Raw genomic sequence first — 25,943 nt, forward strand, 5'->3', positions numbered from 1 at the left:
AATATTTGTTGAGTACAAACTATGGGCATGCAAGTTACAGAAATGTGTTCTGAGGAAAGTGAAAGTCCTTTTCCTTTTCATCTTAGGTCATGAATGTGAAAAGTATTTTTGGAATTTGCAGTCTCCATAGTGTTCAGGTTAGAAAAGACTTTATATCTCATGTAGTTCCAAATATCTTCTAACACACATTTATTTTACTGATGAGTCAATTCAGATCCAGAAAGGGGTGGTGAGTTTTCCATTGTCATACTTTAAATCATTAAATGGGTAGGCTTAGATCATGTCTATCTATATACATTAGTTGCACGACCATAAGTCAATACAGGACTTCTTTCTGCAGGCTCTTTCACGTCTATTAGGTGTCTTGTCTCTGAATTTGGTGTTGCCAATTCTGGAAAAATCCTGTGGTAGACGTTAACCACCTTTCCAGGAACTGAGTGGCAAGTAAAATCAAGTAGTGCAGTTGTTAGGTCATCTGTTAGAGATGCAAGAGAGGACATCCTAAGTAATGGTGGGTCAATGACCAGTTCTGATATATGTACACTAACCACCCACACATTCCTCTTCTTCATTGTAGGCACACAAATACATATCCTACGAACTACTGGTATTTCTTTCTTCTAACTCATGCATTGATATCAGGAAACATTTAAGAGATCCATGTACTTTGAGGTGGACAATAATAAAAATGGCTCAATGTGGGAGCCCTGTCAGGGGTTCTGGAATTTTAATAGGGAACAGAGCCAGAACAAATAGCCCACCAGCTGTGTGACATATGTTTTCACTGATCCTCAACCCAAGCCAGACAGGAAGCATGTAACAACTCTTATTACATGGGAAGATATGCAGCAGAGGGAACATTGTAATTGCTGCCTAAGGTACCTAGAATACCTCATTGATGGATCATGCATATCTCAACATCAACACTACAATTTGAGATCCCATATGTATTTGCATTGTGATGCTATAGGAAGCGCTCTTGAGTTGAAGAACCACAAAGGAAGTTTGGCTCAGTTTATACTTCAGTGGTTGAGGACAGTAAGGTCCCCCAAACAGTGAGGCTGCAAATATGCCCATTCTTTGTCCGAAGTTTGATTCAAATTGAGTATTGATGCACCATATTTTTACAGGAAGCAGCATGTGAGTGTGAGTAGCTGAGCTTGGTGCAGATTTCTCTGAGCTGCCAAGCGTGGGGCTTCTCACAAAGGGTTGCGATGGAGTGTTGGTGTCTATCTGTGTTTCCTAACACAGATGCTCTGTTATTTTGGTGGTCTCGGGTCATCCTATGCTAAGGTTAAGACAGGGCAAATTTATAACCCCTGGCTAAGGGTTTTTAAAAATATATGAAAATCAAAGTAGCATAAAAGGCCACTGGGCATGATACCAATTCTTGACTCCAATAAAGACAGCCAATAAAAAGAGCTAATGAAAAGAGCTCTGATGACATTCATCTGAAATTTTAGATTGTTTTATGTTTTAACAAATTAACAATGGTGATAAGAGGACATTAGCAGCTTTTCTCGGGGCTCTTTGTTAACAATAACTTGAGCCTGCAGCCACAACAGGGGCTGTGGCCAAGTTTTAGCTGGCAGACCAGCAAGCCAATATTTTACACAATGGATGACATTTCTAAAACCAGACGCAGAGACAAATCAAGAGTCACACACGGATTCCAACAAACAAGTTTCTGCCACTTTTAATTGTATTTAGAGCAACAAAAGAGTCCAAGATCACAAAAAGAGAACAGAACACTAGCGCTTGGGGCTGGTCCTGCTGCCCAGTGGAGGCCATGTGCCACTCTGAGAACTGAAGCCCCATCAAAAGACTTTCCAAGCAAAATTAATCTGTTTCTTTTGAACAATTTTTGAATAATGCCTTCATTCTTTGCTCTCTCCACATCAAAATTTAATTCTTATCTCTAGTTACATTGTTTATTCTCTCCTACTGCCAAATTAATCTCAAGGACAGTGTAAGGATGTCATCTGCCATACACTTCTTAATCAATGTCTATTCTTTCTGTCTAGAGGGAAGCAGATGGTGTGTCTAAGAGTGGTGAAGGGACTCTTTTTTTTCAACCTGGAGGATCCCAATAGTGGCTATTCTCAGTGTCCAACGTGGCTTATAGGACAACCCCATAGGCCTGCAGAGAAATAGCAACATTTCAGAATTGTTTATTTTCCTTCGGGTAATGTATATGTGTGTAGTCCAGTTATTATTGGCCAATGGTATCTGCAGCTGAACAACGGTCTTACTGAGTAGCTTACATAGAAACCCTTCCAGGCTACCCATGCTGCTCGTTCACAGCTTCTCTTTTAATTCCAAGAAAGGCCAAGAGACAAATGGAACAAGGAAAGAAGTAGAACCCTGTTATACTGAACTTAGTACACGTTACCTGCTTTCTGACTTGATTAAAGTGGGTCATGGTGAAGTTGGATCAAAGGTTGTTTTGTTGGTTTGTTGGTTTTTGTTTCATTGCTCTAAAACACCACCTGCTAAATTCAATGATTGGCTGTTCTTTTGAGGGACAGGAGAATTCCCAGTGATTTGTTACCATGGCTGAAATTTCAGAAGAAAAGTGGCAAGATGTGGGCTTTTCTGCCTTCACCTTGAATGGTTGGGGGGGGGGTTAGGAGGCTCTGGGCAACAGACCCCAGTGTCAAACTCTTAATTGAAGAAAAAAATACCCCTATTCATAAGTAGTGATGGAACTGTACCTACAGAGATATGACTTCTAGTACACTAACAAATTTTAACAGAGAAAAATACATTATCAATTATCAAAATCTTTACAGAACATATCCCAAACCAGAATCAGAGCACATGGACACCCAGTAGCAAAAGCACCTCAATCGCAGGGGAAAGAATTGTTGCGACAGAAGGAGCATTTGCTCCCAGTTCCCAACATCAGGCAACTGCCCTTCGCTAACAAGAATGGTGAAGATCAAGGAAATACCCTTCCTTCTCCCAATGGCTCAGATCCCACAAAGAGGATGCTGGCCAGTCTTTTGGGTGGGCACCAGGCCCCACATCTGGATTTCTCCCTATTGCGATTCCCAGGCGACTTCAATGAGATTTCACCACCCTTTCCACATTCATCTGTCTTCAGCTAGTAAAGTGCAATACATCATGTACCCTACCCTTTCCTCCTCCACCCCTTTGTCAGGCCTGAATACCAGGCCCAATATGGGAAGAGATATTAACTATCTGATCAATCCAGGTGTCTTATCCATTCTGAGAGAGCATCCAAAATGTAACTGCAACCTCTCTTACAAGTACATGGCATCAGATATGACCTGGAACCAAATATAAAGGTGCAGAGAAAGGTAAAGCTATCAGAACACATTACATCTATATATATAATTCAGTTTTGAAACATGGATACAAATACTCATTTACAATATATTTCAACTTTCTGCCTTAAACTGCAGAGAACTTTTTGTGCTGTCCAAACTGGGCAGAAATGAGGGTTTCTGCCTGTCCTCCTTCTAGTGCAAAATCTAATCTTTTAAATGCACCCTTTCTCATCAAGGGCTTCACATCTTCAAATAAGCTAAGATGGGCACTAGCAAACACAGTGGCCAAGACCAGCTCCATTTTCAGCCATGCAAAGATGGAGCTTCAAGAATTTGCTCTGCAGCTACTAGAAAAAAGGAAAGCTAGTTATGCTAATAAAATCAGTTAGTGAAGGCTGCTATAATCCCATTGTTTCCAAATGATCCTCAACACTTGTAAATATGTATATTATGAGACAGCCCCTCCCCACAAAGTCTTCTAAGTAGGTCATCAGAAAAGCCCTGCAGTCTGTCTTTGGATCGTTTACCAAAGAGGCACTAATGCTTGCTCCTTCCCTGCCCTTAACAATTTTGGTATCTTAGCAGATACAATACAATCTTTGGTTATATAATGTAATGCTTTCATCTCCTTTTCTACTTAAAAAAATACTCTCAAAGATTTTCAAAGCGATAAGTGGTGAGAACAATCCTGTCTGTAAAGGCAGCCAGGAAAGAAGCTTCTTAGTCTAAGACACTTCACATGCTAAATGGTTTCTTTTGACTTTCAGTTTGGGGATTTGATTGGGAAGGTTAGCATTCATGGTTCTCAAGTGTGAGAACCATGCTTTTGGCTCAATGACCTCTTACCCTGGAAATTAATATAGAAGAATTATAGTCAGACTCTTGTTATCCAGGGCCATGCTAGGTTCATGCAGGGATACTAAGCCAGTTGTCTTTAGAAAACCTTCTCAAGTGTGATGTTGGCATAGGTCTTGGGGGGCCAAAAGGGGTGGCTTGGGCCTTTGTGCCCCGGCAAATTTAGCAGAAAGAAGGGGGCAAGACCACGTCTGTACTAAATGAAACAAACAGAAGCTGCTTGAAGCTTAAAGTCAGGTAATTTGTGGAGTATCAGGTAACTATGCAGATGGTGGGCATACGTTTTTCTTAAAGTGTATTGACTATATCTTGTTATAGACACCTATATGTATTTAGACATCGAGTGGACAGAGAAGGATGTTAGCATCAGTACATTTCGCAACCTGGACAATTAACTACCCAAAGAGCAGAGTGAAGCTTTTTTTTCCTCCTTTTTTTCTTTTTTAGTGCCAGTGAGCATACATAAAAATATACATATTACTGATTTTCTGTTTTTCAAAGATATACGACAGAATCCTTCAAAAAAATCCCTTTCTCAGAGTAAGGTAATTTAAAAAAAATAATGAACTTTCCAAGAACAATAATATTGCCTTGGCATAGGAAATCTATGGAACAAAGAAGCCAACTCCCATGTCAGCTCAGAGTTCACACACAGTGAGCTATCCTGTGAATGAGAGTTGACAGCGACACATGACTCTCTCTCTCTTTTTTTTTTTTTTAAATCAGAGTTCGTGACTTTGGCAGCTAGCTGCTGCCCAGCCCAGATGGGCCTTCTCCATGGTGCTCCTCTTTTTCTCATCCTCATATTCCATTCTTATCAAGCACTCTAAACCTCTGTGGAGATGATCACCTTGACTCGTCCAGTGAGTGATCCTCATCTTCCATCTTACCAGATGAGTGGAGCAGTGGCCAGTTGTTCAGTGAACCAGCAGCACTCACTCTGCTGAGTAGAGTGCTTGCAAGATGAGACTTCTGCCAGTCATAGTAGCTGGAACATTGATGGCAAAAAAAAAAAAAGAAAAGAAACAGAAAATCCAAAAAGCAAAACTCAATGTCTTCTTTGTCTGTGTGGGAGTGCACAGCCTTGCTATGACTCCATTGCTCACTCAAATCTCTGTGCAGAAACAGCAGGCATGAGGCCTTGTGTGGGCTGTTTTCTCTAGTTTCGCCACTTGGAAATTTGGAGTTATCTAGTTGGTGTTGCTTTAATTGCACTGCTGTTTCACTGATTTTTGGCTTTTGCAAGTAAAAAGCAAAAACAAAAACATACATTCAAAAAGACAAGAGTCATGATCTGGAACTCTCTAAGATGAAAAACTTCATTGAGAAATGGAATTAAGAACCTATGGTATTTACAAATATTAGAATGTTATAACAAAACCCATATACCACTGAAGATGGAAATTGCTTCAAAATAGATGTAAAGAAACTATTAAAATGTAACCTAGTTTAACTGAAAAGAGTGGTGATTTTCTTCTGTTTAAAATACAGCTAAAAGAGATCCTGTACATAAGCCATATGGTGTCATCACAAAGCAAAACAGAATCTGTCTATCCTAGCTCAAAAAAGGGAAACAGTCAGCTTCACCTTTAGTCCAGTAGGGTCGGACTGTCATATCACCGATCTTACATTCTCCGTCCCTTGTTATTTAAAGAAGTTGTTTTGCAAGTTTGTTATGCTATTAATATCAACACAGAAATCAGGGAAGGAAGCTCATGTGTATCATATTGTGTCACTCAGACACTATCTTCTCAATCAACTTAATATACCAACTAACATGGGCAGCTGGTGGGCTGCCCTTGATTTCTTAAGCTCAGCAGTAAAGTGAAGAGCTGAGTGAGGAGGAATTGTAAAAATGCATGAGTAGGTGGGAATTCCTCCTGCACTCGAGATTGAGGAGCAGAGTCCACAGAAAAAGTAAGGTGCCAACAGACTACATGAAACCAGTGACCCAGGGCATGCCCTGAGTTTGTGGGTGTAGTCTGTTTGTTGCCACACCAGACACAGATCTGTCCAATGGGAGTCACAGTTCTATCGAATGTCTCAGTGGTCCTGCACCCTCTGGCTGAGAGGCAATCACTCTGGTGGAGAATCTGAGTGACCTTGCCCAAGGTCAACCCAGCAACTTCAATAGAGGAGGATGAGCAAACCGGTGCCCACCTAGCCAGGTGGTGTTCGTTTGACTTTAGCCTTTGCCTCAGAAGTCTTTGGCAGTCAGCATTCTCTTCTGGCCTCCTCTCTTCTTCCCATGTGAGTATATCGGAGAGTAAGTATGATGGATGAAAAGGAGAGCGTTTTATGCTCTCTGGTTCTACTATCTTCATTTACCCAGCCTGGTTCCTTAGTTTTCTCCTCCACCATGGTCTGAGTAGCCTCTTTCATCAGTCTGAGGAGGAAATTTGACATTTCTCCACCTGATGTTGTATGTTGTCTCTGGAGGACAAGGGCAAGCTGCCCAGTTTGTCTGGTCCCTTTGATGATTTCTCTCAAATTGTCTAAGGGCTCCAGAAATCTGACTGTTGATGAAAGACATTGAGTGAGATGTCTTTGATACTGTTGGCATCTAAACAAAGATGCCGTGGCTCTTGGTCTGCTAGGCTTCATGGTGGTGATGGAAGGGAGACCTTAGCAGTGTCTACAAATATGTCCAAAGAAGTGACCAAGCTTTACCACCATAGCTTAAATGCATTAGAGTGAAGTTCAGGCCCACCGTACACTGAAGAACTGTGGAGTGAGAAGGTGGCTGCAAGGAGTCTATAGGTCCTTTAAAAGTGGAGGAAACGGTGGTTGCACTAAGGGATCAACCATTTCCTGTCCCTAAAGGACTCCCTTTCCTCTGACTCCAGCCCTCAAACTCCTCTATGGCTCCCACATAGAAATGTGGCCATAGATCTGAATGGAGCCTTCCAAAGAGTCAGATTTCTCTGCTTTCTTCTCACTGACCTAACTTCAGTGGAAGTGGCCAAAGTTTTGGCTAAAGAGAACATTTAGTTCAAAGCTCTAAGAAAAACCTATTGAAAGTCAGTTGAGGGTGGAAGCAGAGGTTAAGAGAGAAAAGACTTTGAAGGAGGAGGTATTTGCATGCAGACAAGTTTTTAGACACGAAGCACATTTCGGTACAATGAACTGCACTGCAACTGAGCACTCTAGCACTCAGGGACAAAGGCTCTGGGGAAGTAATGGTTATCCATCCACTCTCCTTGTCCTATTTTCTCTCTATCCTACCAGCAAGCTTTGGGGTCATCCTACTCTTTGATGCCGACAGCCATTAGCAACAACTGAAGTTCCCACAGAGAGACAGGATGAACAAAGAGAGCCACTCATGTACCTGGGATTTTTACTTTCTTCTAGTTACTTGTTGGTTTCTTTGAGAATCGTTTGTGTTTATTTATTTATTGTGAAGAAATAACCCTAGCATGCTGTTTTGGCTTTTTATTTTCTATGTCTGTCTCTTCCCCAGATACTTAGAGCTCCCTGAACTTGACACGGCATAAGGCAAGTAAACCTTTGTGTGGTTGGCACACAGCACAGGGCTGGAAACAAAGCACAAATGACACAGGGCCACACAAGGGTCACCACAAAGTCAAAGAAATACAACACAACTCAAAACACCAGCAGAAGCCACAACAGGCAGCAGATTTCACATGTGCCATGGGAGAGTAAGAGAGGGAGGGAAGAAGGAAAGGAAAGAAGAAAGCCCAGGAAATATCACCGAGGAGTATTCATGACAGACTGTACATCAGCAGAGGAATTTCCCCCAAGGCACTGCAGGGAAGTAGCGCAGAAGACATCTGAAAAAAGGGAACAAGGTGCATTTGACTACGAAGGTTTCCAAATCTTCACTGCGCGTGGAAATAGATGGGCTTGACTTTCCCAGAAAGGATCTTGGGCACTTGCACAGAGATGATCTCCGCCATCATTTCAGGAAAGTCCACGCTCACCATGTGGGACTTGATTAGCAGGTCAAAAGTGAACTGATGCAGCTCTCTTGCAATCTGTAGGGATAGTAAGAGACAGAACAAACATGGGCAATAAAAACTTGGCTCCTGCCCAGCTCTCCTCCCACCCTGAATGCCAGTACCTTTAGCATTTTGTCCCAAGGCCTAGCCTTGATCCTGTTCAGTGAGTGTGTGTGTATGTATGTGTGTGTGCATGTGCGCACATTAATGTATGTGTACCTACCCATTTGTGTGTTTGAAAAATGATCTCCAGGGCTCCTACAGATCATTTATACCATTTCAAGTCCTCTGACTTAGGACTGAGTGTTCCTCTTTTCCTCTCCTCCATTACACACACACACACACACACACACCACACACTCTCTCTCTCACACACACACAGATATACACACACAAACACACAGTTTCAATCTTTTTCTCTGTCTTTCTACCTTCCTCCTTCCCACTATCTCTCTCTCCTTCTTCTTCCTTCTACACACACACACACACACACACACACACACACACAACTCCCATGTACATGACTCAAGGAAAGGAGGAAAGAAAAATATTTATGCCTGTTTTGTCTGCCTGGAAAATTCATCTGCCTTAAGCTTCTTCCCTAAGACCCAGCTTCTCAGTACTCTACTCCTCCACCCCTTTCACAACTTCCAGCTGGGACATTGTGACCTGTGTTTCTTTCTTCTCCATTGCATTTTCTTCTTGGATCATACTCAAAGCCAGAGGCAAATGGAAGTACCTCCCAACAGGTGGTGCCAGACCCTAGAGGAGCCCATTATCACTGCGCTCTATCAGGCTGCTCTCCCTGATAAAGCACCCTCTGGAGTTTGCTTACAGGCTGCACGGAATCCAGGAGCTTGGTGAGCTGGTAGAAGCGCCTTGAGCAGGATGTGGGATTCTTTCTTTTGCAGGCAATGATACGATCGAGTTCCTTGATGTAGTTCATTCGAAGTTCATCAAAGAATTTTTGATTTTTCAGCCCATCCACTGGAACTGATGTGGGATGAAGACAGAATGGGGAGGGGAAGCATGCCCACGAAGGAGCATTAGACAAAGCACCAAGTTTTCTGACCACAAACTTGATCTTCCACCCCCACGCCAAGGGAAGCATCTATTTGGCTTTCTATCAGTTGAAGTCGGTGTGCCTGGGGCCTTCAAAGTAAATGATTTTCTGTACTTAACACGGAGGAGTTAGATAAAATAGGCTGAACTCTTTTTTTTTTTTTGACTAGTTTGTACATGCACCCATTTCTCAGGCCCCAAACCTTTTTGCTCTCCATCCAGCTGTGATTTAGACACTCAAGGAACCTGTCTTATCAAATACCAAATGCCTCCATTCTTCCCCATTACACTCTGCTTAGAGGAGACATTAAAGAAAGCTTCCTTGACTGTCAAGCAAGCCTGTCTCCATTGTTTCCATCCGCCTCCTATGGTTGCTAAAGAGGAAATATCCTCTAGGAAGTGATCCCTCCTGCTCTACTCCTCTGCAAGGAATGCAAGGTGGCTCAAGCCTATTCCTACAATAGAGACTACCGGCTATCTCAGAGGCCTGTTACAACTTCTTTAAAGGCCTTATTTCAGTGACAGAATGAGAATATTGAATCTGGTAGAGGCTGAATTCTATCCATGAAACTGATCTCTCCACACGAAATTGGTCTTTTAAGGAGAAAGGATGCTGCAGGGATGTGGAGGGTGGAGGGAGGGAGAGAGAAGGGGAATAATCTAGGAGCTGCATACTCCCTAATAACAATTTAATGGAAAGTGTAGGTCCCCTGGTGCCTCTGTGCTCCCACTGGCATCCTCTATAGACCCAAGGACTTACTAATGCTGAAGAGTAGCAGGGCTTTCATGCACAGGAATTCCTGGGGGGTTATCTGGAGCCATCCGAATTCTTGAGACAGTTGCCTCATGCGCACACACTGGCTGTACATCCGAGACTTGTGCATGCGGTACCTAAGCAATAGACAGACATATAAATGAAAAGGAGAAACGAGGGGACACATTCAACCAGCATTCAAGGAATGCTCCTTGGAGGCCCACTCTCCTGCGATTCTCCAAGAAAAGCTGGCTTATTTGTCTTGCGAGGACTTCAGTGACAAGGGATTGTCCTGTTCTCCCCGTCCCCCAAACTTCTGATACCCAGATAAAGGCTCATCTTCTCTGGTCAGGATGTGGTTTAGCACATGGAATTTCCAGGCCTGCATTTCCTTTCTGTTTCCTGAGTCAGGGACAGGAAAACATGACCAAATGAACACAATGGGGCAGGGACATGGTCTCCCTGACTACAGTGTTAGGATCTCAACTACAGGCAGAGCCAGGACCTGCCCACTTCAGGACTTCTCAGAGGGACTCCCAGGCAATCTGCTCTTAGTGTGAGAATGCCAGGGTTTGCAAGGAGCCACAGGTGTTTATCCTGTCAACACCCCTGCATGCCGTTTCCTACAATAGAAATGGAATCATTTCTTTAAAAAAACATCTAGCAATAGATATAAGTTGCACATTGTCCTTTTACAATGAGTTCCAGTACTTCTAAATGTGCTAGGGGTGTTTTGCAATGTCTAGTCTCTAAGTCCTCTGCAGAGGGGAGCCCACTCCTGCAAAGACTGGCTGTTCCTTACTACGGTTTGGGAGTTGTAAACATCTGTGAGCTGCTTTCTTATAGTGAGTTGTGAACAGATTATCACATTATCACCTAAAAATTATATGGGGAAGAGGCCAAGGCTCAGAAAACTTCAGGGTGGAGGCATCCTCTCTGTTCCATGTCTGGTTATGGCAAGTTAAGTCATGCTATCTCCAACTAGTAGGCCTTTAAGTTGAGAAATGTATGTGTGTGTGTGTATGCGCATATGCACATACATGTGTGTTTGTGTGTGTGAGTGTGTGTGTGTGTATGGGAGAAAGAGAGGGGGGGGACACTCATTTGTAGCTTATGAAGAAAGCAAGGGGAATTGACACCAACTTTAAGTGCCTAAGTGATGAGGACAAAGACCTCCCAGATGAACTATAAAGGCTGTGTTTTGATATTCTAGTTCCCAAGTCACTAGCCTGATGAAGAGTTGAGCAGGCTCATCATTGCCTGGGCAGAAAGGAGCTCTGTAGAGACCTTGGCTGCCCTGGAGAAGGAGGGAAGGTAACAGGTGGTGAATTATTCAATCCAGGCTGAAATCCAACTGGACAAGGGAAGTGTTTAGATGGTATCACAAGTCAATTGAGCAGAACAGTGTTGCTCTAAGCTCTTTTACCCTAGAGGACATTTGAGTAAGTCCTGCTTTCCCTGGAACCTGGCTGTGCTCCCGACTCCATTGTATTTGCACGCCTCTGTGGATGTCAACACTGCAGCGTTTTAAATCATGGCCAGGGCAGAAAGGATTCCTAGAATATTGCTGTAGGCCCCTGAGACAGAAAAGATAGGGAATGAGTAGGAGAGAAGAGGAACAAGCAACGAGAAGAATTCAAAGAGGAAATAAACAGGAAACAGGAAGAAAGAGTTGGGAGAGAATTAAAGGAAGGAAAGCGGAATGGCAGTGGGGGTAAAAATAAGGGGTAGGGATGGATTTCCAAAAGAGAGCAGAAGTGGGCATTGCTAAAAGACAAGATAAAAGGAAAAGTAAAAATTGGGAAACACTAAACCTAGCGCCTGGCATGTGGTAAGCGCTTAGTTAACGCCGTGTAAGAAAGGTGCTGCTATGTTATCTATCATTCAAGAATGAGAGATGTGTGAACCGGAGAACTGCAGCAATTCTCCCATGGTTACAGAGCTCGAATTTAAGTCCATTATCCTCATAACACGGGATTTCCACAAAGAAGGAAAGAACGATGAAAACTTTACTAAGAAAGGGTTTTGGCCTTCCATAGAGCAGCATAAGGATTTTCTCAGCTTCAATTCCCAGGCTCTGTCTCTCTGGGCCTCAGTTGCAAGCAATTATAGTTTTCAACTAGGGAGTACTGCATTCCCAGTGGACAGCAGAAATGTATGGGGTCTGTTTGGATCTCAACATGACTGAAATCTTATTTAGCAAGCAGGTACCAACCAGGGATATTAACATAATGCATTATGCAAAGCTGCATAACATCTTGTACGTGAAAACATCCCAAAATGTCAACAGTATCTATGTTGAGAAGCCCTGGTCTAGATATTTGTAAAGATTCTGATGACTGTATTGCAATTGGTTCCTACAAATGGGAAGAAACCTTGTTTCAGGATTTTTGTGGCTTGATAGATCTAAGCCTGATACTTTTGGAAGCTCTGTAGTATCTTTTCATGAGATAAAAGACCTAGCTACAAAGCTGAGGTGGGATATCACAGAGAAGGAAATGGCTATTTAGAAATTCATCACTATGCAGACTCCCAAAGGTCTCAGGGCTTTGAGGAAGGCAGAGCCAGTGCTTGAGTTTATTCTATCAAGAGCAGTAATGGGTATGAGGCTTTATAATGTCTGTTCCAGAAGATGGCATCAAAGGTAACTCTTGGAAGATCTGGAAATGAAAGTCCTGATGGCTATTCTTAGGTTCTGACTACCAGGCTTGGCTAGGTTGAAAGAGAGCAGCTGGGGACACTTACTCTGCCTCCCACAACACTGCTGTGTTTTAAGGAACCAGAAGCCTGTGGATTTTATTTAAAGGTCTGAAGGATGAGGAAGCTTAATTCCTCCCTCTACTGAAGGGATTCTCTGTAATGAAATGAGCTCAAGGTTCTTGGGAAACTTATTCTGTTCAGCTCCATTCATAGTGCCACCGCAAAACCTCAGATAGCGGATGTAGAGAACACTAGCACTATCAGAAGGGGAAAGATCATGAAAATGGGATTGCTATTCTGTTCCCTTCCTTTTCTTTTTGTTCCCTTTCCCTATCCTTTTCCCACCCTTTCTGTTCTGTTCACTTTTCTTTGTGTGATGTTATTTGCAGCCTAGGCTGGCAGCTCGCTTTGAGTATCATACACAAGTAAATTTAACCTTGAACTCCTGATCCTCCTGTCTCAGTCGTTTAAATGCTAGAATTCTTTGAGCTACCATTCTTGGAGTAAAGATTTTAAGTTCTTTTCAACCATGGACCATGGTTAAGGGGTCTTGTCTAAAGATCAAGACATGGATAATAGCAGCACTAAGACTTTAGCAGATAATCTGATCCTAAAAATCTAAGCTTTTGGTCAAATTCATGAAAGATAAATATAGCTGGTAGAAGATATAAATTCAATCTATTTAAGTAAAGGGAAATATCTGGGTCATTTTATTTTAGTACATATAACCTCCCACATTCCAAAAGACATGACTATCTATGAAAACATATCAGGTTATCATGAGAACTCAGCGAGATGGGCTTTTTTTTTTTTTTTTTTTTTTTTTTTTTTTTTTTTGTACTGAGCACAGTCTTAACATGAAAGCAATTGTTGAGCAAATAGTGACTGCCAGAAGTCTTCAGTGGTAGCAGAGGGACACAAGACTGGTCACAGGGGTACTTACTCATTGAAAACCAGGTCAGGTGCAAAGTAGAGCATCCTAGAGTTGACGTTAGTGAAGGACCGCCAACCCATGGCAAATACCATCAGTCCCATCCAGGAATATTGAATGACTGCCATCTGGTCATCGACATGCAAGTTGCGGAATCCTGGAGAAGAATGGGCAGAGGGAAATTCAGATTGCCACTGGTAGGCTGAATTACGTCTGGGCCTCTGCTTTGCTGAGAATTTGGCCCCCGCACAGCTACTGAGGTGCCCTAAAGGACAACACTGATGGCTCTTGAGGGAACCCATTCTCTTTCACTGAGGGCTTCCAATGAGATCATGATAGTATCAGAAAGGGTACAAATATTTGGAAGAGACTCATAATCTCACACTACCTAAAATGAGTTGACTCTTTTCTGAACCCTCTACTTCTAGTACTCATTTCATCTTCACATGGAATAGTGTGTGTGTTCTTTTATTAGCCCCACTCTGTGCATTTGTATAAACGAGTTACAGAGAAGCTCGGGAATTTGATCAAAGTCACAGAGCTGTATCTAGCAGACTGGTTTCCCATGCCCACATTCTTGATCATTACACCTCTGGTAAGATTCAGTTTAATTGCCAGTTCTCCTACGTAGACAGTTCTCACTTTACAAAGCTGTCTTCTGGTTGCTATCTGATTTCAGCCGTGTCACATCTGGGAGGGGGATTCTCATACATATCTGAAATTATGGAATGTGTTGAATGGGTATGGCTTTCTCTACACTCTCCTTAAACTATTTTCCACCATGAATCTCTTTCTGCCCCACACTTTCCTTCCTTTTGTTCCACCCACTCAATTCTGATTCTCCTAGTTTTATATCCTTGTGTTAGACATAAATAGGCTCTGTATGACCTGCACTACTAGACTAATTTCTTGTTACTTGCCTTCTGATAAGTAGGTCTCACCTGTAATGATATTTCATTTGTATTCTTATAAATAAAGCTTGCCTGAAGATCTGCCCTGGTTAGCCTGAGAGACCAGGCCGTAGTGACACACACCTTTAATCCCAGTAGCCACACTAGTTAGCCATAGAAACTAGAAAGTACTGGTGCACACCTTTAATCCCAGCCCTAGAGAAGAATATAAGATGGGAGGAGACAGCTCTCAGTCTGTCTCATTCTGAAGATTTCTGGAGTCAGGATCACCATTTTGTACTGAGGTAGAAGTAAGAGCCAGTGACTGGCTGTTTTGCTTTTCTGAGCTCCAGGTAGAGCCCCAGTATCTGTCTCTGAGTTGTTATTAATTGTGATACACTCACTTCTTTAAAATTTACAATTTGTTGAGTGCACTGTGCTTTTTCAGGTCTCTCTGCCTAGGTAGATGTCTTTGCTTAGGATGGAACACTCATATACCCTTCAAGTGTTTTTCCAAAACTACTTCCTCTGTGAAGCATTTTCCAGCTTCTCCAAGAGCATGGACCAATGATTATTATTTTACCCTTTCAAGGAACCTGGAGCTTTAGCCAACTAAAGAACTCAGTTCACAATATCATGATTTAAAAATGGACACATCTTCTTCCTTTATAATACTTCAGGTTTAGCTTCTTATTCATCATTAATACAGAGCATAGCTTAAGTAGTTAACTGGGTGCCGGAAAAACATTAATCAGACATATGAGGTATGGATCCTCAATATTTTTCATTCAATTTTTATAGAATGGGTATTTGATTTCCTCCCAATGGCCCTCCTTCAGTGCAGGAAACTGCCTCCCAACTGTTACATCTGTACTAATACATAGGTAGAACATATAGGGCAAAAAAAAGAACATATAGGGCAAGCTTCCCAAAACTTTTCAATTCTTTCCATGATTAAAAATTTAAAAGTGTTACCTTACAGCTCATCCATACTAGTACCTCTTCTATTTTCTCCTACAAATTCAAAATTATCATTAAGAATATTCATTTGAATTTAGAGCAAGCATCTGGGAATTGATTTTATTGGATTCTAATGACCCCAGATGACAAACAATGGTGACACTTATTTTTACCAACAACGTGGAACCTAAAAATGAGGGCAGTTATGTGACTTGCCCATGGTCGTGCAGTCAGTATGGCTGAACTGGAATTGGAATTCAGAAATGTGAGTTCTTTGTTCCACTCTTTCTTTTAATCATTAGCTGATGGTCATAGCTCAGAGATTATGCAGGCCATCTGCCTTTCTTCGTCATGGGCTCAAGTGTGAGGTCCTCACTATCAGAATGCTCTCTGTCCACTCACCTACCCACTCTACCATTCCATTTTCATTTTGTCTTAGATCTCAAGTCTCCCAGTTGTATGCTATTCTAAAATCCATCATGGCACCACACTTGGCTGTCATGTTAGCGCCCAGGCCAGTGTTTCTCTCTTCATTGTATTGACAATGTACAGACCGGCTGGAACCTCACATGACAGAGCATTTCTCTCCTAGAAACCTTCTATAGTATAGAATCCCTGGATCTGATGCTTCCCCATAGAAGACAAGAGGCCAGGTAAGTCAAGGTTAAGAGGCAACAGTTAAGGTTCACATGGGGAACGAGTCCTGAAAGTTAAATGCTGAACGTCTGTGGTGTGATGCAGTAGGAAGGAAAAACAAAACACTGATTGGTAAGCTTTGATCTTCTGATGTGAATGTTCTTGTGAATCTGAAGGTATGCGGAAGGGGAAGTATTAAACTGTGTAGGTATCAAAGAAACTATACAGATGCTCTCCCCCTAATTCTTCAACAGCAGAGAACTAACAAAAAGGTGAAAGGGGAACATTTCAGTTAGGTTGCTATACTAAGAGTACTTTGAGCCACTTATCACTCAGACATAATACCTTTGCATATATGAACGATGTAGAACACCAATTTTCCATTATAGCTGCATTCAGTTTGCAATACCTGACTGTTTTTAATGCATAGATTTTGAAGTAGCCTGTTCAGACACATGGAAAATGTGGGAAGACAGAGGAAACTGCAGTCTCAGGTAATTGTTAGGCTGTTCTGGTGAAATACAAGGATTTATGCTAAGGTTTTGAGACCCAACCAATAAGGAGTGGATGATGTTTCCTTGTTTTCTCTTTAGACAGTTCAAACCTGAGGTCAAGATCAAAAGAAGACTGGCGGCAAGTTAGATTGAGCTTAATGCAATTTCTAGTGCTGGCACTCAATCATCATAATTATAAGCTATTATCTAGAGAGTAGGTACTGTGTTTCAGCCCCTGTACTCTTTAGACATAAACTCCATGTTGATGACAGTTCTCAAAGTGTTCTAGCATCTCAAAAACTGACAAAAAAGCGGCTCAAATACCTGTGATTTTACTCAAGAGTATATATCAAGCCATAGCTAAGATTCCAATCCGGGTCAATCTGATTCTAAATATGCTGTGTATATACAATTGATTCAAGTGTCTCCAATTTTTAATTATAATTATTAGTGTGCCAGGCACCTTATGAGAAATGTTCAGGGTGCTATCATTATCACAGAAAATGTTCAACAAATTTCATCTGACCAGGTTCTTGTATAGGAGAGCAACTCAAATATTGAAAGTGCAAATTACTTGAACTAGTAGGTGATTATGGACAATTTGAATAGTCATTCTTATGAATGCAGTAATCAGCTCCTTTTAGGAGCTATTCTTCTAAATGATTCAGTGTCAGAGTTCATTTATTTTGGAAAGAAAGATGTTAAACTGATTTTGGCTTGAAGATTTGTTAATGGACAGGAAAGTTTCCCATGCTGAGGGTTGAGTCATGAACAGCTCGTATTTCCAGGTAAAAGAAATTCTGCCATGGTCATTTGAGCTAGATTATTTCTATGGCCATCAAATTAGAATTCAAAGTCTGAGCTCAAGCTCTGGCTCCATTTTTAAGTAACTAGTATAATAATTCAGTTAATTTCTTCGAGCTGTGGTATGTGGGAGAGAATAACAGGGATCATTTTTGAGACGCAAATATAGGGAAAGCTTGTGAATCCAATAAAATGAGACATGTTAAATATTTGGAAATTGAGAATCTCCATTAAAAATGGCATCAAGACATCCAGCTGGATAAATGATAATAATGTCTTTTTTTCTTGTTTGTATTCTTCTTCCCCGTGTGAACTCTCAAGTTTTGGCACAGTGCATATCCATCCACAGTCCTTGGGCTTCCTGCCCAGTAATCTTATTGGCTACTTAAACTCTGTTTTCTGATATGAGAAAGTAGTAGGGAAGTTCTCGAAGCTGTGACTGAGGCCTTGTGAGTTAGAAATACAAAATGAGTTCTTGACAGCCAAAATGAATACTTTTCAAAAGTAGAAAATCCATCACATGATTCAAATGGCCTTCCAGGGGGTTTCAAGCCCTCAATGTAAAGCCAAGAATAACAGAAACAGAGAGCCATTATACACAATAGCTAGAGTTCATAGCTTGGAGGTAGTTTGGAATTAGGGGGCCCTGGGCTCAAGTTATACTAATTTGTTTTATGTATGTACACATGTATTTTTGTCTTTAGCTATAAGATAATCATAACTCTTGTCAGAATTTAATTCTGTGTAAAACAGAGGAACAGGTGACTACTTCATATGGAATTCTTATGGTATACCGATTAGACAATTCCTTTTTTTTTTCCCTATAATGAATAGCAGCTTTCATTAAAAGGTGAGTTAATCTTTGACTTCAGAGGAAGAGACTCGGTTGTTGCAATTTCAAAAGAATCTGTGAATCATTTCATCTCAGGATTGGGAGAGTCTTTAAAGAGCATATGCTTCGTTGCCTGTCAAAATGAATTTCCAATAGCTACAAGACTGTGTGCCAGTGACTAGAAGCTTATGGCTTGGTTGAAAGTAGTACTGAGGGAGATGATGTGGGGAGGTGGTAAAGATGGACAGAAATTCTGGCTTAAATGAATGGAGTGGATCACTTGTATCTGTGCAAAATGCTTTTTAAGCAAGAAGCAATTTGTTTACTAAAGGAATGTTTGTGAGTCCATAGTTAGAAGCCACCTAAAGCTTCCCTAATCTATTATAGTTAAAAAATAAGGTGTGTTGAAATAACAAATGCTCTAGTAAGGAAGTGAGTTCCCATTTCTTACTGAAGGTATCTTAGAGAAGGAAGATGATCACTGGGTAATTCTTTCACCTTGACCTAACTTTTCTTCCCATTATGATTTCTAAAGTACTGTAAAAAACACTAAGTGTTCCTTGAAGTTTAAAAGCTAACAGTATTAGAATTATGCTGGCCTTCACTGTCACCTGGAAGGATGAAGCCAGACAATAGCCTGTACTTTTAAGAGATAAGCTCTGCCCACTCTCAATCTCTCTCTCCCTCCTCAGGCAAGCTCCTCTCTGTTGTCCTCTCTCTTCTGAAGAGGCAGCTCTCTGTTTCTCTCTCCCTCTTCTCTCGCCTCTAGACCTCTCCCTTCCCTCTCTCTGTCTCTGTATCTCTCCTCCCCCCCACCCTATGAATACCCTCTTCCTAAAGAAAACTCCATACTCCCCAGCTCTGTTTGCATGGCGTATTCTGTTTCTTGCCCACATTCCTCACGCGCCAGGGGACCCAGAAAAGTCCCTCTCCCACTGTATTTTACAATCAGGTTAGTCCAGAATGCTCTTGATGTGTACAGAGAAAAAAAGCAGAGCCAGAAGGGTAAAGGATCAGAAATGGGTTTTGCGCAGGCATAAGAACCCAAGATTTCTGATGTTCAACTTTCTTTCTACCATACCATATAAAAATTCCTGTGGGATAACTGAGACTTAAATCTACCTCTGGAATGAACTTACTTGTTTCCACATAGAAGAACACCTTGAGGTTTATGTAGCTATCGCTATAAAATATTTGATTTGGGGTTAAATGACAAAGTATGATTATTGTGTATCAGTGGAGTCATAGAGGACATGGCTATGATATCTTTCCTCTTGCTTTCTCAGTCTCAGTTTCTGCAATGTTTAAGGTGAGACCTTTTCTATGACAACCATTTATCTACAGTGTGGCGTTGAGTACTGTCTGAGATAATGAGTATCTGGCCCAAAAAACCATTCAATAAATATATTATCCCTTATCCCACATGCTCATTTTTTTTTCTTACCAGGCAAGGCCTTGGCCCACTTGACCACATGCACAAGCTGTCTCTCGCCCAGCTCGTTGAGGCTAGTTAACAAGGCAGCAAAGGAATCAGGCTTGTTGTTGTCGTGTCCAGCACACACCACTCCTGGTTCAATAGCTTCCAGGACATTAAGAAAGATAGGCTGACTTTCATAGCCTTCAATATGTGATACTGTCAACTTCTGGCATGGGTCCTCAGTGGGGCTACCAGCATTGGAGTTTTCTCCTTCCTCCTGTAGTTTTAGATTTCCAAGTTTTTTCAGCTTACGAGCTATTGAGGAGTAAAAGAAATTTGAATTCATTATTAGTGACCAAAAATACGCACGATAGTTATCCTGTTAGGAAAAGTGATTGAGCAAAAACACAATCTTTCTCTCCGGTAGTAGAATCTAAGTTTCTTACAGACAAGTGATTATTCAAAAATGGTTGAATGAATGAGCTGTCCTCCATCCCTGCTGAGCCCCTAAGTACATACATTGTTTTCTCCAAAGTATAGCCTTCAATTATCTCTGCCAGAGCGCAGATGTCAGTATTTATACCTGGGACATTCACCTGTGGCTGATCTCTTTATTTATCTATTCTCCACACTTCATTGACAAATAATAGCTTTTAGGTAACATAAAGAGCATAGGCCCTGGTCCAGTCTTGTAGAAAAGAAATAAACACCCACAAACAAGTTTAGAAAGCGCCAGAATAGTAAAAACTCCAACAGAGGCACCATGAAGAGGGAAAAAAAGTCTTTTTGCATGGTGAGGTTAGGAAATACTTTACCTCAAAGGTGGCATTTCACCTGGAGCTTAAATACTGGTAAGAATTTTACCAGGCAGAAATGAGTAGAATGGGGATAATGAAAAGAGAAAAACTAAGAATCAGTGTGCCTATAGTTTATATTGCATATATGAAAAAACAGGCTATCTACAGTGCTATAAAGAAGCTGTGGCCTGATTTTAGTGGATGATGTGTATTATATTAAAGAAGTATAGGGTTTGTCCTACAGGTAATAAGCAAATAATGAATGCTGTAACCAAAACAACAATATAAATGTGTCTATATTTGACATTAAGAAGTTCTGGCTTACAGATTATAGGCAAATTCTGAACTTTGTAAACAAGAGTTATACAAATGTATCTATGATAGAAAAAGTGACCAAAAGACCTGTTGAAGATCTGGATTTAACTGTGGGTTCTAAATGGGTAACAAAATGTATACCAGTTTGGAAACCAGGTCCTTTTCCTCTGTTGATTCTTTTCATCACTGAGAACTGAACATAGTTCATGCTTAATGTATACTCATCAATTCCCCAATATCCTAAGTCCTCTTTTTTACTTTGAGAATAGCATTTAACAAAGCCAATCAGGCTTGCTTTGAATTTACTCTATAAGCTGAGCAGGCCTTGGATTTGTGATTCTTCCGTCTCAGCTTCCCAGGAGCTGGAAGTTCAGGTCGTTGCTACCAGGTTTAGTTCACACACTTATATATTGGGACTTAGGGTTCTCTCAGGACAAAAAGATTGCCACACATTCATGGCATTGTAGAAATTCAGAGACTAGATTTACAGCAGTTGAGAATTCACATACCAGGTGAGAATGACATTTACAAACAGTTTGATAATCCTCTGTATCTTCAGACTGCCAAATCACCCCACCTTGGGAACCATGAGCAGGATTTTTGTTTCCCATCACACACTATAAAGTGGCTCAGATGTTTTCTGAATGATATTCATAGTTGATAATGTACCATAACACATACTGATTTTCTTCTTTAGCGGGGCATAAAATAGAGGGCAAAATGTTAGAGCCTGTAATAGTATTAAATAAATAATGTAATGTCCACGACTCTATTATCCATCTATAAAAAAAGGAAATCATACTAGCAGGCAGCTGTTAGAATGCAAAATAGAACATTCTTTAAAACAACCACAGTAATTCCAAATTCAGTTTAAGAACCATTTTCCTGACATATCCACACACATATGCACATATATGTGAACATTTTTGCATGCAATGCCTGCACGCGCATGTGGTGCACACATACACACACACACAAACACACAAAACACACACACACAGACACACTTACTTTAAATGTCCTCTAGCAATCCAATGGTTATTTTTTTCTATTCCCTAGCACTTATATTGATAAGTATAAATAATTGAAAAGGTCATAACTCTGAGATCTATCACAAGCAGATGCACTGGGAGTAGACCATAAACTGTATTTTTATCTAATCCTTTAAAAATAACAAACAAACAAACAAACAAAGACAAAACAAAGCAAACCTGATATTCAATACAGTGCATAAATGTGGTAAAACCTACTATATATCTGCTTCTGGCACCATAGAAAATGACATATCTAGAACAGATTTAAGCGCTAATTAGAAAAGTAAGGCCTTTAATACAAAATTTATCATACTCTTGCTCAGTAAATCAAAGTAATAATAGCTTGCATATTTGTATCAGCACTTAGGCCAGAGAGGAGAAATCGTGACTATAAGAGAAGCGTTGAGAAGAAAAGGGGGACAAATAAGGATGCCTGAGATCCCAACCTTGATTGCAAGATGATCTGGTCCAAGAATCGTTTCTATAGGATTTGGGCACAGCCAGTAATAAGAAGAGACATACTTCCATTACGAACTTCTACCTCCCACATAAAGGTATAAAGCTGGGGGTTTGGTATGAACCTAGCTAAATCTACTCCCAGAGCAAGAGGCCTGACCTTCACAATGTTTTGTCATTTGGTGAATCCATTTCTTTTCTTTTTTCTTTTTTTCTTTCTTTTCTTTTTTTGGTGTTTCGAGACATGGTTTCTCTGTGGTTTTGGAGCCTGTCCTGGAACTAGCTCTTGTAGACCAGGCTGGTCTCAAACTCACAAAGATCCGCCTGCTTCTGCCTCCCAAGTGCTGGGATTAAAGGCGTGCACCACCACCACCTGGCTTGGTGAATCCATTTCTTACACTGAGTCTTTTTCTTGTATATTGCATTACAAACTGAGGATGCCTCCAGAATGCCCTGGTACAGTTCCCAGATAGACCCCCACCCTTCTTGCTGGTATTTTCTAGTCATGGACTTAGAGAAAAATAACTTCAATGATTTGAACCTGCTTTATCTAGAAAACTCACATTCTCTATACTTTATCATGTGGCTTCTCCAAAGAGTCTGGATCCCTAAAATTTTTATCTTCCTTGACTATAATTTTTATTCCGGACAATGGACTTTAGTTGTTAGCGCTGCAACTCAAAATGAAGAATCAGGAAGTTCTGAAAATACTCAGTTCCCTGCCTAAATGGAAACATATCTTGGGTACTGCAGTGATTAAAAAAAATTCATGGCTTGTCTTAAAGAAGAGTCCTTAGAAATCATCTTTCCAGTGTTCACAGATTCAGCTATATTCAGAATGGATTAAATATATTCAGAATGTATCCAGGAAATAATACAGTGTATAGGCATGTATGTACAAGAATGGTTGCATTCTGCCTGGAAAACTGGGATAAAATGTCTTTCTAACTTCCTATCCCTGGAAGACATTCATGTATAATGTTAAAATCTCTCATGATATACATGTATTCCAAGCTATCACTTTGAGAATTCTTGTATTAGTCCAATGTTTCAAGTCAAAGATGGGGATGTTGAATCTAATGAGGGTGAAGCAATCTAGTGGCAGTGGTATTGGAACCACGGATCTTATTCTTAATTTAAAATACCTTATGGCTCATTGCTTCTCTTTCATTAGATTGTTCCTGCTCTATTTCAGTATGCGCCTCTCTGAGATCTAGGCTTACACTATTTTATATAGTACCCACTAGTTCTGTGTGACTATTTAAAATAATGAAGATAAATGAAATAAAAATGTAATGCTTTTTAAACACTGGACATATTGCCAGTGTTTAAAATCCACATGTAGTCAGTGACTGCTAAACAGAACAGCACAGACATAGAATGTTTCTATTATCTCAGAGATTCCTGTTGACTAGTGCAATGAATATGGCCCGCTCTCTGGGGCAATCATACTATGCTATTTGCCATATTATACTAAAGGTATTGATAAAGAAGGAAAGAATCCAAAATGAATGACACATAGAAGAATCCACTGGTTTTTATTCAGAAGGTACAGGGACAAAGAGAGTAGTTGGTGGTGATACTATCAGTGAGATTTAGTCTGTCACCATCATTCTGTACCGTGACTCAAATCACTGAGGTGATGGCTTGTGGACCTAAACAGATTAATTTAAGCCAGATCAATATGCATAGAGACTGTGGGGAAGATCCATCAAATGAAATTATTTCCGTTTCTTTGAATTGTGCCCATCAGAACTTGGCTGGCACTTTCCTATTGTCATCCAGACCTATACAGCATCTGCTTGAAAAAGAGAGTCCACATTCCCATTTTCCTCGAGGCCCCTGGTAACGTGCTGTCCGTGTGATCATAGTGGCTTAAGCTGCATCAGGTGCTCTGAGCTAGCTGCTTGAAGAGGGTTGCTGCACTAAGCATAATTGAAATAGGATGCCATTCATTCTGTGTGTGTGTGTGTGGGGGGGTCCTCTGCCGCAGAAGCCAGCATGTAGCTAGACGACTTCGAATCCTAGACAACAAAGCTTGCTAGTCTCAGCTGTTACACAATGCCCAAGGCCTTATTTTCTTCCATGAAGGCCGCCCCTTGCTCCTCCTATCCCCCCCGCACCTGAGCCCCAGAGTCAATGATAACTGTTTCTATAAGATACATGCAAACTAACTGCTATGTCAAAGCAGACGTCTACTTAAACTGACGGGAAAACAGAGAAAGGGAGCAGCAAAAGTGGATAGTTCTAATGATACATGAACTGCTTTATGTCTCATCACTGTTTTTAGACTTAGCTTAAAGTAGTAGCAAAAAAGGATCCTCACAAGGTCTGGCCTTGCTCCTCCCACCTACTGTTCAGAAGCCTGACAAGCCTGGATCCTGGACAGTGGATTTTTGTGGAAACTTCCTCGACAACACCAAAGAAAGCATTGTCAAAACAAGTTTCATGGTGTGCTCCTAAGGAGACCTACATGAGCTTACTCTGTAACTTGTCTAGCCTCAGTGACCTTTTGGGATTTTTCTGGGTTAATTCTTTGTTTTCTAGGGTTATATACCTCAGGCAATGGAGAGGTGTAGGTGATGTTTGTAAAGTCTTTGAAACTTTGAATTACTGTGCCCAACGTCAAGGATGCCTCTCTTCCCTATACTTAACTCTGGAATTTGGAATATCGAAGAATTATCTTCTCTGAGAGCCTAATTTCTAGGAGGGCCTCCAAGATTTTGAGTTCTGCAAATATTTGCATCTTTGTTCAGTTATGCAGTCAAGTAGAACTGTAGCTGCTGTTGAAAGAACTGAGCAAAGTCTCTGTTCAGTTGAATGGTATGGGCTTGGTTGCATCCGGCAAGCTTTTTAAAATACTGACATCTTTCCATTAAGACCATCACCATTTGAATGACTCAACAAAAAGAAGTTTCTCTGTAACTGGCTGTGAAAGTGAGGTGCCCCCTCCCAAAGAAACATAACTCTCCCTCTCACAGCAGCCATTGAGAACCCAGAGCTCCTCAGCTAGACTCCAAAATTTGAGTCTCAGTGCCCTTTCATCTTCCATGCTGTAAGTTTTAACTGGACTTTTCCTATGCAGGTCTTATATTGTTAACCACAACTTTTGTGCATGCATGTAGGCAACAGGCATTTCATGTACAGAAGACAGTATTCACAGCACTCTTCCCTAGCCTCCAGCTCTTTGATTTTTCTGACCCCTCTTCTAAGATGTTTCCTGAGCCTCCAAAGGGTGAAAGGTAGTGGGTGGGAGTAAATAAATGCTATTCTGAATTAACAGAATTCTTCATATGAATTACAGTCTACAGAGGGTTGGGTTTTAAGCTCTAGTATAAATCATATCAGTCATCTTTCCATCTACTAGAGTTGGAGTCAGTGTATCTTACTACAGGACTTCAGGGTTAGAAGGTCAGAGGAATCCTAGAGTATGAGCCAAGGCAGATAACCCCACCTCCAGGGAATCTTTCTTCATTCTTATAGAATATATATGAGTCTAGAGCAAATGGGCCAAACAGTAATTTAATTAATACAATTTCTGTGTGGTTGCTTCAAAGCTGAGCTAGCCAGGCGGCCAGGAGCAACAAGTGGGCCCTCTCCTTGGAACAATTTTTTTTATTACATTTTTTTTTTGAGAAAAGGAAAAAAAAAAGTTTCCGCCTCCTCCCAGCCTCCCATTTCCCTCCCCCTCCTCCCACCCTTTTCTCCCTCCCCCCACTCCTCTCCCCCTCCCTCTCTACTCCAAAGAGCAGTC

At 41.0% G+C, this 25,943-nt stretch overlaps 1 protein-coding gene across 1 annotated transcript in view; it reads right to left on the bottom strand.

The window, feature by feature from the left end:
* Positions 1-1,670: 1,670 nt before the first annotated feature.
* Positions 1,671-25,943, bottom strand: part of Ar (androgen receptor) — a 174,328-nt gene continuing 150,055 nt past the window's right edge. The window contains exons 4-8 of the mRNA XM_050119619.1: positions 19,615-19,902; positions 13,567-13,711; positions 9,930-10,060; positions 8,943-9,100; positions 1,671-8,143 (exon numbers count right to left, since the gene is read on the bottom strand). Coding sequence (XP_049975576.1) covers positions 7,988-8,143; positions 8,943-9,100; positions 9,930-10,060; positions 13,567-13,711; positions 19,615-19,902 — 878 coding nt within the window. The 3' untranslated portion in view covers positions 1,671-7,987. The remainder of the gene's footprint in view (positions 8,144-8,942; positions 9,101-9,929; positions 10,061-13,566; positions 13,712-19,614; positions 19,903-25,943) is intronic.

This window comes from Alexandromys fortis, unplaced genomic scaffold (genome assembly GCF_014885135.2).
Source record: "Alexandromys fortis isolate MF-2015 unplaced genomic scaffold, M_Fortis_MF-2015_v1.1 scaffold_155, whole genome shotgun sequence".
Lineage (NCBI taxonomy): Eukaryota > Metazoa > Chordata > Mammalia > Rodentia > Cricetidae > Alexandromys > Alexandromys fortis.